Genomic DNA, 13627 nt, shown 5'->3' with positions numbered 1-13627 from the left:
TTTCTAATTTGATCAAAGTATAGAAACATTTTGCTACATTCTTCTTCTTTCTGCCAGGACTGGTACTTAGGGGCATTGGAATGCTCCACTCATCTCTAATTTGAGAATTGCTTATGTCCACCTGAAATATCAGAAAGCTTTACTGTCATATTTTGTTCACTTACAATGACATAGTTGCCTGTTTTTAGTGAATCTTCTTGACCATATACTTATAAGTTACAATTCAGAAACAATATTAGCCTAAAATGTAATGATTACATTTTGTATAATCACTTACCTTTTATAAAGTCTGATAATATTAAAAATCATAAACCATAAGAATAATTCGTTTTGGATATATCTCCATGATGTCTTTCAATAAATTTGTTTACCATCTTATGAGTGAAACAAGTAGAATCTGATAATCAGATTTCTTCTTTTCTAGGTATGACCAGAGAGGAATGTATGTATTAGTTGGAACATCAGAAGGACACATCTTTGTTATCAATGCCAAACCCTCAAGTTTATTTGAGATTCTTGGATTCATAGGTACTTACACTGAATTATTTTTTTCCCCAATCTGGGCAGCATGTGGGATCCTAGTTCCTTGATCAGGGATCAAACCCATGCTCCCTACCCTGGGAGCATGGAGTCTTAACCACCGGATCGCCAGGAAAGTTGCCATAGAATGCTTATTAACTTAAGATATTGGTCAATTTATTCTAAAGAATTTAAAGTTGTGGAAATGGGACCATGGTGAAGCAATTACTTGTAGCATGTTTTCTAAAACAGAAACATTTAAATAGCTGTTCAAAGTTACTAAGGAGAATTCCCATATCATATTTAGAGGTTTTGGTACATCTACTTGGTATACAGTTGATGTTAAATAACTCTTCTTGAATCAGGTAATGAATTAATGAAATGGCTGAATGTTTTTAATGTTACTACAAACGGAAGTTGAGTTGGTTTATCCCTGAAATACTTTTTAAAAACATTTATTTATGTATGTGGCTGTGCTGGGTCTTAGTTGCCACGCCAGAATCTTTAGTGGTGGCGTGCAGGATCTGTAGTTGCCGCGTGTGGAATCTAGTTCCCCGACCAGAGATTGAACCAGGCCCCCTGCATTGGGAGTGTGGAGTCTTGGCCACTGAACCACCAGGGAAGTCCCGAAATAACTTTTTAAATAGTATTTGATCTCTATTTAATTAAGATATCTAAAGAAAGTTTTGTTACATGCATCTTTACTCTGTGCTTTCACAACCGAGGGCTCAGGTTCAATCCCTGGTTGGGGAACTAAGATCCCACAAGCCATGTGGTGTGGCCAAAAATAAATAAATGAATAAAAATTTTTTAAAAAAGACATTCAGCTTTTTCAGTAATGTGTGTCCAAATGCCCAGGTAAACCACAAAACTGACAGGTGAGATAGCACTTTGGTGATAAATAATAAGAACTAATATTTTTATCTCTGGCTTTATATACCAAATATAAATGTAAATTTTCAAATCTATGTACTGATTTTTAAAAATTGAGTGCCTACTAAGTGTAAAATGCTGAACCTAGGCCCTGTGGAAGCATGAAAATGTCAAGGAAGAAATTTAGTGGAGGAGAAATAGCAGAGTGCTGTGTAGGCTCAGGAAAAGAAGTAATTAATTCTCAGGTGTGAAGAAAGGAGTGGAGGTGAAGAGGAGGCACAGAGAATACGGAGCAGGAGAATTTTCCAAGGATTTAAAGTAGTGGAGGATGGGGCTTGTTGGCATTCTAGCTCAGGACAAAAGTTTGAGCAACGGCACTTGGAATGGTAAGAAGTCTGGCATAACAAGTATATGAGTTTACCAGGTTATGATCATGACGACAAGGTTTGAAACAAAGTGGAGGGTCTTGAACATCATCCCAAGGAGTCTGGACTTTGTTCTGTAGCTAATGACACATCATCAGACGTTTTCAAGATGGGACTAGTGTGATTTTATTTGGTTTTTAGAGGAGGACTCTGGAATCAGTGTGAAGGCTGGAGAAGAAAGGCAAGAGAACGGAATAAAAAAATTCAGAAAAACATTATAGTAACTTACACAAGAAATGCTGTTAGTCATAACAAAAGCTAACATTTATTGAAGGAGTCCTTGTCATGTAATATCCAGTATTCTAAGTACTTGGCATGTGTTAATTCATTTAATTCTTATAGGCAGCTTTTGTGAGGTAGAGACCACTGTTATGCCCAGTTTAAAGATAAGGCAATTGAGGCACAATGAGGTTAAGTATTTGTCCAAAGCCACGCAGGTAGCCAGGACTCAAGCTCAGGAAGTCTGGCTTCAGAGCTTGTGCTCTTATCCACAGTGTACAAGATCATGCAGCAGTCATGGAAAGGCGAAGGAGTGGACAGCTATGAATGATGGAATTGGTAGAACTTGATAATTGATTGTATGTGAAAGGAAGGGATCAGCAACGACTCTGAAGTTTCTAACCCAGATGGTGGAAGTTTGTGCTGTCATCAGTTGAAGTAAAAACTCAAGGGAAAAGAAAGTTACGGAGGCTGAGGGATAGGGTGAGCTGACAAGCTCTGTAGAGTTGAAGCCAATAAGATCTTCATTTGGAGACATTTACCATTAATTCAGAAATGAAGATTTGTAGTTCAAAGTTTAATGATGGAATTCTGATCTTGAAATCATGGAAGCTCATGAGATGGTTTAAGACAGAGTTGAAGCAAACCCAACTGTGTAATGAGGTCAAACAGGTAACCTAGATATGTAAATTAGATGGCATGGAGTGTGATGAGGACTGATGGCTGACCTTAGAATGGGTACCAGTCCTGCCTAAATGTTCCATTTTTTAACATATCTTGTCATTCAGAGTATAGGATGGGAAAAGCTACTTAACACTGAAGTTGTAGACAGAGAAGACAAGGCAGTGAAGAAAACTAAAGATGGGTGAGAGAACTGGGAGTCACCCGCACCTGGAAGAGCTTGAGAAGGAAGGCTGTATGAATGGTGGACTGTGGCAGAAGTGTCAGGGCACGAGGGCTGGGATGCGGCAGTCACCGTGTGAGCCCAGGGAGAGCTACTCCTTTGGGACAGAGAGACAGCGTTTCAGGTGGGAATGGCAGTCAGAAAAGGAAGTTGGTAACCAGCAATTTCTGCTCTCAGATGTTTGCAGTGGAGAAAAGAGAATTAGTAACTGGTGGGGAAACAGGATTGAAGGAACATTCTAATCTGAAGATAGGGGAGTCTTGAGGCCTCAATAGGAGAAGACCTAAAAGACCCAAGGAAATCAAAAGAGGTAATTAATAGCACATGGTGTAATGATATATTGGAGGTGTAGGCTCAAAATCACAGATGGAAAGGGTTACATTTTATTCCTAAAAATGTCAAGAAATGAAGAGGGAAGATAACAGAAAATGTGAGATTCAGGATAAGAAAGTTGAAGTCAAGTTTATATCAGATGTTCTCTGTCTTCCTTGTTCAGTAAGAGGAAAGGCTACCCTATATAACACCTGATGGAGGGGCTGAGATGGGGCCCGAGACGGTGGACACACACAGAGCAGTAGCTGTGTGGAGTGGCAGTAGCGGAGCTGGAGAGAATCCAAGCGGCCCCAGGCAAGGCCCCTTGGTGGGATTCGCTGGCTTACTGTAGGACACACTCATAACAGCAAGTGTATTCCTACCATACCTGCGATACCTTGGCTGTGGCAAAAATGTTTATTCAGTATTGGGAATGGGCAGATGGCTGGAGTGGACATTCAAGAGGCCAGAGCTTGTGGGCACTGTCGAGTAGGGTAGAGCCGGCGGACTCTGGAGGCCCCTCTGGCTGGATGGAAGCTGAGTCCCACTCAGCTGGATTGAATCTGCCCATTTAGACATCTCATGAGGAGAATCCCCCATCTGTTCATCAAAAAATGTTTCTATCACTTAGGTTTAAAGATCACTTAAATATCCAATAAGTAGATTTGGATCAAAAGATTTGTTAAGACAGGTCTATAATGTGATATCTTACCTAGAAATATGAAAGCTTCTATAAACATATCAACAATGACTTGTGCTGATTTCCATTTGCTTTCAGAGATGGGCAAAGGTATTTTACAAATATCCACTGTGTCTCCTTTGGAAACAGACATAGTAGAAGTGATGGTGCTTTCCCCACTTCCAGAAACAAGAAGAAGCAGGCTGGAAATATTTTCTCTGCCTAAAATATTACCAGAAGGTAAAGAAAAGTGAGCAAGCAATTCTGTCCTGGGCACCCAGTTGAATAGTTGCTATAGCTTTTTTTTTCCTCTTTTCCAGTGATAGCATTTTTTTTTTTCTTTTAACATGTGAAGAGGTTAAAATGGCCAAAACCTTTTCTGTGTCTTACAAAGTAAAGCTGATGTGACTGCTAAATTATGTGAAATGTGGACTTTCCTCTCAGTTCAGTTCAGTCATTCAGTCGTGTTCGACTTTTTGCGATCCCATGGACTGCAGCATGCCAGGTTTCCCTCTCCATCACCAACTCCCGGAGCTTGCTCAAACTCATGTTCATTGAGTCAGTGATGTTATCCAACTATCTGATCCTCTGTTGTCCCCTTCTCCTCCTGCCTTAAATCTTTCCCAGCATCGGGGTCTTTTCCAAGGAGTAAGTTCTTCGCATCAGGTGGCCAAAGTATTGGAGTTTCAGCTTCAGCATCAGTCCTTCCAATGAACATTCAAGACTGATTTCCTTTAGGATGGACTGATTGGATCTCTTTGCAGTCCAAGAGACTCTCAGGAGTCTTCTCCAACACTGAAGTTCAAAAGCATCAATTCTTCGGAACTCAGCTTTCTTTATAGTCCAACTCTCACATCCATACATGACTACTGGAAAAACCATAGCTTTGACTAGATGGACCTTGGCAAAGTAATGTCTCTGCTTTTTAATATGCTGTCTAGATTGGTCATAGCTTTTCTTCCAAGGAGTACGTGTCTTTTAATTTCATGGCTACAGTCTCCATCTGCAGTGATTTCGGAGCCCCCAAAAATAAAGTCTGTCACTGTTTCCACTGTTTCCCCATCTATTTGCCATAATGTAATGGGACCAGATGCCATGATCTTAGTCTTTTGAATGTTGAGTTTTAAGCCAACTTTTTCACTCTCCTCTTACACTTCCATTAAGAGGCTCTTTAGTTCTTCCCTTTCTGCCATAAGTGTGGTGTCATCTGCATATATGAGGTTATTGATACTTCTCCCGGCAATCTTGATTCCAGCTTGTGCTTCATCCAGTCCAGCGTTTCTCATGATGTACTCTGCATAGAAGTTAAATAAGCAGGGTGACAATGTACAGCCTTGACATATTCCTTTCCCAATTTGGAACCAGTCTAGTTTGTTCCATGTCCAGTTCTAACTGTTGCTTCTTGACCTGCATACAGATTTCTCAGGAGGCAAGTAAGGTGGTCTGGTATTCCCATCTCTTTCAGAATTTTCTACAGTTTGTGGTGATCCACACAGTCAAAGGCTTTGGCATAGTCAGTAAAGCAGAAGTAGATATTTTTCTGGAACTCTCTCACATTTTCTATGATTCAGTGGATGTTGGCAATTTGATCTCTGGTTCCTCTGCCTTTTCTAAATCCAGCTTGAACATCTGGAAATTCACAGTTCATGTACTATTGAAGCCTGGCTTGGAGAATTTTAAGCATTACTTTACTAGCATGTGAGATGAGTACAATTGTGCAGTCATTTGAGCATTCTTTGGCATTGCCTTTCTTTGGGATTGGAATGAAAACTGACCTTCTCCAGTCCTGTGGCCACTGCTGAGTTTTCCAAATGTGCTGGCATGTTGAGTGTAGCACTTTCACAACATCATCTTTCAGGATTTGAAATAGCTCAACTGGAATTCCATCACCTCCACTAGCTTTGTTCATAGTGATGCTTCCTAAGGCCCACTTGACTTCACATTCCAGGTTGTCTGGCTCTAGGTGAGTGATCACACTATTGTGATTATCTGGGTCATGAAGATCTTTTTTGTATAGTTCTTCTGTGTATTCTTGCCACCTCTTCTTAATATCTTCTGCTTCTGTTAGGTCCATACCATTTCTGTCCTTTATTGAGCCCGTCTTTGCATGAATGTTCCCCTGGTATCTCTAATTTTCTTGAAAAGATCTCTAGTCTTTCCCATTCTGTTGTTTTCCTCTATTTCTTTGCATTGATCACTGAGGAAGTGATCTTTGCTATTTTTTGGAACTCTGCGTTCAAATGGGTATATCTTTCCTTTTCTCCTTTGCCTTTCACTTCTCCTCTTTTCACAACTGTTTGTAAGGCCTCCTGAGACAACCATTTTGCCTTTTTGCATTTCTTTTTCTTGGGGATGGTCTTGATCACTGCTTCCTATACAATGTTACAAGCCTCCGTTCATAATTCTTCAGGCACTCTATCAGATCTAATCCCTTGAATCTATTTGTCACTAGATCCTGTCATTCATACAAATCTTACTATCAGAGGAAAAAAAGGATCAACTGTCACTTTTGTAAGTTGATTTGTCACTTTGTGATGTCTCTTTTTGTTGTGGTCGTGTCCGACTCTTGTGACCCCATGGACTGAGTCCACCAGGCTCCTCTGTCCATGGGATTTCCCAGACAAAAATACTAGAGTGGCTTGCTATTTCCTTCTCCACTCTTTTTTGTAGCTTTAAATATACAGAGTCAGATTCATATATGTTACTATGTAGTTACTTTCATTGATAAAATCATAAAGAAAGCTTTCTGGATAAAAAGGTCTGATAAAATAGACACTTTGTTTTAAATAACAAATATATCTGGGTAGCTATTTTGCAAATATTTAATTATAGAGTATAAGAAAGTCAAAAACCTCAAGGTACTTTTATGTCTTAATTAAGACTGTCAAGAGTTGGTGATAGACAGGGAGGCCTGGCATGCTGCGATTCATGGGGTTGCAAAGAGTTGGACACGACTGAGCGACTGAACTGAACTGAACTGAGACCATAATGAGTTTCATCATGTCTCTACTTAACTGATAAAATATAATTTACTTACTGTTAGTCATGTAATACTCAAGTATTTCTAATGGAGCCAAGTTGTTTTCCAATCATTTTTATCCCCTAATAGTCTCTATATTAACTGAGCATTTAATTTTTTATTTTGCTTTTCATAGTTGTCATACTAATTAAAAAAATAAAATCAATAAATGGTACAAATTATCTATCTTCTTCCCCAAATATTACAGTGTCTGCAAACTTTGCTGATGAACGAGGGAGGCTGAGAGATGAATTCATTCATAAGTTTGTGTATGAGACAGAGCACACTCTGTCCTCTGCGGTCCTGAACTTGTATAGTAACCGAATATATGGCTTCTGTAACCAAGTGCCATACATCTGCAGCTATCTTCTTCCTGAAAAAGTATGCCAAACTTAAGCATTCTGTCTTTTTCTTAGCAGTCAAGATTGGTACATTGTATTCATTAGACATGATCCACCATTTAACACTCTAGTCCAGTTAACAAATGTCTTTATTATAGTAAAATAACTTCTTTAAATTAGATATATTAGCATGATTTGTTAATTCATCATAAAATACATTTGAGCAACCTCATACTTGTGGCACATGCATCATACTTGTCAGATAAACACGCGGATGACACAATATTAGTTTAGTGACTTTCAAAACTATTTTAAAAAAATCTGTCATTAGAAAATCCATTCTACAGGGGTCAGGAGCTACAGCGTTGATGATTTTCAGTGGAACATTATACCTGAGTCTTAAAGAAAGTTGCAAACAAAATGCCTCTATGTTTCTAGTATCCTTTCATCATACTCTTCAAACTTCTTCCATATTGCATCATTTCCTGCTAGACACACTGACCCAGATTATATCACCCTTCTTTTTCTAAATCCTTCAATCAAAAGCCTTCTCACTCAGAGTAGCCAATTATCAGCAAGGTCTGAAACAAAGACATTCAAAGAAGGAAGGAATGGTTTGTAGTAAGGAGGATTTAAGAAAAGCTTCCTGGTAGAAGTAATAGTTGAACTGGACTGTGAAGAATTGTTCAGATTTAGACATGAGAAGTATTGTGTATAATCTTGGCAGGGAGGTGGGGTTCCTGAAGTAGGGAGGGAAGCCAGATTGGTGGGCATGGGATGGGGAAGCACATTCCAGAAAAAAGTCACAACACATGCAGAGGTTTGAAGGTGGGAATATGTGAGAAATGTGGTGGGCAGGGGATGGTGATGGTGGTGGAAATTGACTCATTTATTTTAAGTTGAGGATAGGAGTATTTGAAAAGGATTAGTTAAAAAATCAAGATAGTTGTAGGCTGGGATTTTTAATGGTAGCTGATATACAGAGAAGACTTTTCTTAGTTGGCTGAAATGAACATTTATTTGCAATCAGAGATTAAAAAATGTGGTGCAAATACAGGTGTCCACTTTATCATGTATCAGTTTATTTCCAATGACAATGCTTTTGGATTTGAATCTGACTATATACGCATAACTGCAAGGTGCCACTCCCCTGATCTTTTCTATAATATGGTCATTTTCTTTGATTGGCAGGAACATAGTGGTGTTCACATTCTTAAGCCATACCAAAAAATACAAAGCAAACAATATGGACCTGGAATGCTCTCTCTGTCTCCACATGGATTGTGGCTCATAACAATAGCTAAATGTGGAATTCTGTGTATCCGAGATATTCATACTTTGGTAAACTCCTTTTTTTATCCCCCAATCATGGGATTTGCATCTTGATGTCATATAAGGAGCAAAAGCTCTTAGGAAAGGAATTGGAACTGTTAAGTAAATTGACTCATAACTTACTTACCACTGATGGTGTTATGTGCCAAGGTTTGAGTCTCTAAGAAAGGAAATGCAGTCTCTAAAGGAGATCTGCAAAGAAGGAACATGGGGCAGTAGGTGAGCTCCAGCCCATCTCCATCACCACTTACTGTGTGGCGAGAAAATTCACTGAACTGCTCCTTTGCGATATTAGGAAGGCCTTGCTTATTCTCACCGTGTGAGATTCTGGTAAGAGCAAAGAAGGTATATGCAGAACTTCTTTGGAAACAGTGAACTGCTGTGCAAATCTGGGACGATTGCTGCTAGCTCCACGGCCTGGAGGGCTTCTGGCCTGGTTGCTGCCACCCTCCCCCACCCCCAGCCTGCGTCTTCCTGTGGTGTGGAAAAACACACAGGGTGTGGCGCGCACGAGCCCTCCCCCACCGCTGCGGACTTCAGGGTCACCCGTCCTACCACCACTTCTGATTTCCATTGTTCTCAGATCTCTAATTAAATGAAAATAGTTTCTTCTTCCCTGGTGGAAGACCCTTTTCTAGGTTTTGAGATCAAGTTGTACTGATAACCAGTACAATTTAATTCTTTCATATTATATAGGGGAAGACCTTAAATGTCTTACAAATCATTTTTAAATGAACAGTTTGCAAACTGGTACATTTTCTCTTATTCAAATGGTTTGTAAATGTATGCTACAACTGACAGTGGCATGACAGCAAGATGTCAGAGTTTTTCTGGATGATTCTGTGCAACATGCCTCATATGGGTGGTTGTTCATGGCAGTACTGCTTGTAAAAGCAACCTGATGTCCATCAACAGAGGACTGCATAAATAAATAAGCATGCATAAATAAAGTATGGAATATTATGCTGTAATACAGCATGAGGAAGTCTTAATGCAACAATATGGAAAGAATCCCAAGACATATTATTATAATAAGTAAGAAAGGCAAAGTGTGTAATACACATATTTTACCTCATATTAAAAATTGTTTGTATAAAAATTTATTTATATACATTAAAATCCTCTGAAAGGATAGTTAAGGTATAATTATATTGATTGCCTTTGGGAGGTATTGGGGAAGGGGAAGGAAGGAGATTTCATTGCATACTCTTTTATAGTTTTTTTAAAATTTTGAAACATTTGAATGTATTCCCTATTCAAAAATTAAAAAAAAATTTTTTTTAACTATCATGGTTGATAACTAGTGTGACAAAGAAATCCGTTTTTGGTCAAATAATTTAAACCATTGCACTGTGTACCAACTAATGATGTGTTTGGGTTCTAACTAAACTGATTTAATTGGCCTCCTCCATCATTCTTCACTCAGTGCCCATCGCCTCCTCTCATCACGCTCAGCCTCTTTGCACATCGAGGGGACTTGCTTAATCCTTGAAGACATCTGGATTTGCCTGTACTGTCCATTCTCAGCAAGTCTATTCTCCTTTCCATATCTGATTTCCCTACTGGTGACAATACTTCCTCTTTTTCCATATTACCTAGAAAGGAGATCAAATCAATAGTGATGAATGTATTTTGTATTAGTAATTTTCTTAGTAATTTGTATTACTAAGAGGCTACTCCATACCAACTAAAATGCTGTTAACAAATAGGAAAAGGTTTATCCATAAGCAAAAGTGCATGTAACCCCCTTAGAAAAAATCCCTGTGGTAAAGTTGCACTTGTAATTTCTGCACTTTGTTCCTAAAACTATTAAGGAAACATTTACTCGGTGTCGGAGTCATTCTCACCAGGGGCGCGGGATTCAATCAGTGAGAATTTCGATGGATGGACAGAGCATTCTGGTGAATGGGAGAGATGACAACACACTGGTTAACCTAAGATGGAGGTAAGTACAGGTTGCAGTAAGCAACCTCACATAATATGGTGTTTTAAAACTCAGATGTTATTATTTAGGTAATAGCAGGGCCAGCGTAACTGGAGACAACTGCCATTGAAACAACTGTTGTACTAATGATCCCAAGACCAGGGAAGAGGCCATGCTATGCGAGGGCCATATAGGGAGGCACCAGGGAGGGTTAGGAGACAGAGGGAGCAGGGAAAACATGGACAAAAGTCGTCATTTTGGTTTCCATGGTGAGGAGCAGCCAGGCTTAGGATTGGCTAGTTTGGATAACTTCAGTGGGTTCTGGGCCACAGGAGCTGCTGCTAGTTGTCCACTATGTGACCCAGGGATTACTAGGAGAGGAAAATAGTGGCCCAAGTTTGAAAGACCAATAGAGGATTTGCTTGGGGTCGTGGGTTTGTGGGTCTGCATTTGAAAGGTGAGCTCCAGGTAAGTTGTTTACTATCTCTATGACTTGCTGGTCCTGGAAGGGACAAGACCCCAGATGTCAAAGCATCAAAATACAAAAAATAAAAGGACACAGTTAAGACCTATGAAGTGATCAGTCCTCCCTATCATAACATCTGTTGGAAGAACACAAGGAATGAGGACAACTCTGAACAGTAGATCATTTTTAAAAGTCCTATTTATCCCTAAAAAACCTGACATAGGTATGTGCGTTTCTGTACATGCATACAGATGTACTTTCCTAATTAGACTTTGCTTTCCTAATCAGACAATGTTAAATTAATTTAGACTTTGCTTAAACTAAAACTAAAATTCTAAATAAACAAATAATCGCCAAGCATACAGATAATGGCCAGGGCATAGAGATCATGCAGGTAATGCCCTGGACTTGAAATGTCACCTTATTTGATCTGCCAGTGGACACCACTTATCAATGTGCAATTTGTTTCCACAAAAATACTATTTCATAGTGCTTCCTGTAAGCAAAACAGTAATAACTTAAGTAAAAACTTACTTAGGCACCTGACAACCCCTCTAAATCATCTACAACCATGTTATTCAAGGTGGGATCTGCAGCACCTGTGAGCTTGTTAGAAATGCATATTCTTGGGCCTCATCGAATTTTTGAGTCAGAATCTTTATGGGTGGGGCCCTGGAATCTGTTTTAACAAGCCCTCCAGGCCATGCTGATATGCTTGAAGTTTGAGATGCTCTGGTGTACTGAGTGGAAGTAATAATGCTTCAGTGTGGGGCAGGGACTATGAGGACTGAACAGAGTAAGGTGATTATATACAGTGTGAGGTAGCACAGCACCTGGTACATTCTGAAGCTTCGACCAGAGCAGTAACTCTTCTGTGCAGTGGCCAGGCTGGGTGAGCAGAGAGGACCTGTAGGATAAGGCATGGGGTCAGCCTGGGGAGAGCTGGCCCCAGGGAGATCAAGAAGCTTGTTGTGTCCTGCAGCCCATGAGAGTGCTGTCCTCTAAGAAGCAGGGTCCTAATAGCTTCAGAGCACTGTGGAGAATTGACCACACATTTCTCTGTGTAGAAATGGATAGGTACCTGTAAGTAACACTGCTAAATGTGTCTTTTTCAAATTGGGGTCGCACAGAGTCGGACACGACTGAAGTGACTTAGCAGCAGCAGCAGCAGCCTATGTGTCTTCCTTTTTATTAATATAGGCGGTTTGGAGGAATCTTAGCCAATGATATTCTTGAATATAGCCAGCAACTTACAACTTACCTGAAGACCATCATGGATGAGGAGAATGATTATTTAAGTATAGCAAGAAGAGAATCCTTGGATTTGGAATCAGAATCTGAACATGCAGTTGAGTTTCAATACAGTTTTCTTTCTCCTTCCTCCCTCCCTCCCTCCTTTCTTGCCTTCCTTCCTAAATTGGTATGTTTTCAGATTATAGTTTTGTTTTAGCAGATATTTTAGTAATATTCCTCTTTATCCAGATATCCCATGATTTTCAAAAACAGCATGCACTACATTTAAGAGAAAAATATTCTACATTTTCTCAAAGCAAAATCACAAATATTACATTTCAGACCTAATTTAAAACCATAGTACAAAGTCTATCTGGAAAAAGAAATCTATTACAATTCTGGTGCTTGTTCAAACTAGTCTCTCTGTACTTTTGGATCATGTGCATTATTTAGAATGTGTCTACCCAGAGGACATTTATTCACTCAGTCATTTAATAAATGTTTATTGAGGGCCTACAGAGTGCTAAGCCATGGTGATATAGCCATAAACAGTTGGGAAAATGTCTGCTTTCACGGAGCCTACATTCCAGTTGGGGTTTGGGGGTAAGCAGAGAAAGATACATGAATAATCAAATACATAAGGAAAATTAGATAGTAACAAGATCTATTTACTGAATAAAAAGGAGTTGGTGTGATAGTACTGGCTGGGATAGCCCCTTCAAGGAGAAGGTCTGTGACTTGACTTAAAAAAAAAGTGTGGGGGAGGGCAAGTATTCAGGGCAGAGGGAGAAAGAGCTTAGTACATTTGAAGACCTAAAAATAAAAAAGACCTGTGCAGTTGAAGTGAGCAAGGGAGAGTGGTAGGAGCTGAGGTCCTTGAAATGGGAAAAAGAATAGGCAAAGAAGGGCTTTGTAAACCAGGTAGCATTTGGACATAATTTTACATGTAGTGAGAACCTATTAAAGTGTTCTGAGCAAAGGATTTACAGGGTCTGATTTACACTTTTTTAAAAATGATTGCTTCTGCTGTGTGGAATATGATTCCGCCTGCTTTGACAGGCAGCAGATAGGCATAGGAGTGGAAGCAGACAGAGCAAGGAGTTAGAAAGCTCAGGTATCAGCAGTAGAGGTAGAAGAGTGTTGTGGAGAAGGGGTAGACTCCAGGCAGGTTGTAGAGGTAGAGGGGACGGAACTCCTGATGAGTTGGACCTAGAGGGAAAGGGAAAGAAAGGACTCAAGGATGAAGCCTAGATCTTTTACTTGACGGTACCACTCACGGAGAAGGGAGAGACTATGGTAGGGGAGCCACTGTAGGGAAAAAGAAGAAAATCCAAAATCAGTTCCCTGGACTGAGCATGAGAACACTGTTAGAACACTGTTA

The 13627-nt window shown here is 39.7% G+C and overlaps 1 protein-coding gene across 7 annotated transcripts in view; it reads left to right on the top strand.

Moving 5' to 3' along the window:
• The window catches only part of CFAP43 (cilia and flagella associated protein 43), a 100102-nt gene that overhangs the window by 45861 nt on the left and 40614 nt on the right, over positions 1–13627 (top strand). For 6 of the 7 annotated variants that reach the window (XM_061403367.1, XM_061403365.1, XM_061403364.1 and 3 more), the window contains 6 exons: positions 425–528; positions 4031–4171; positions 7159–7331; positions 8483–8632; positions 10438–10568; positions 12214–12361. In XM_061403367.1, coding sequence (XP_061259351.1) covers positions 425–528; positions 4031–4171; positions 7159–7331; positions 8483–8632; positions 10438–10568; positions 12214–12361 — 847 coding nt within the window. The remainder of the gene's footprint in view (positions 1–424; positions 529–4030; positions 4172–7158; positions 7332–8482; positions 8633–10437; positions 10569–12213; positions 12362–13627) is intronic. The other variant, XM_061403366.1, reaches the window with a different exon arrangement.

This window comes from Bos javanicus, chromosome 26 (genome assembly GCF_032452875.1).
Source record: "Bos javanicus breed banteng chromosome 26, ARS-OSU_banteng_1.0, whole genome shotgun sequence".
NCBI classification, from domain to species: domain Eukaryota; kingdom Metazoa; phylum Chordata; class Mammalia; order Artiodactyla; family Bovidae; genus Bos; species Bos javanicus.
Note: the sequence above shows the minus strand (reverse complement) of the source record. Positions and strands in the feature narration are given on the sequence as shown.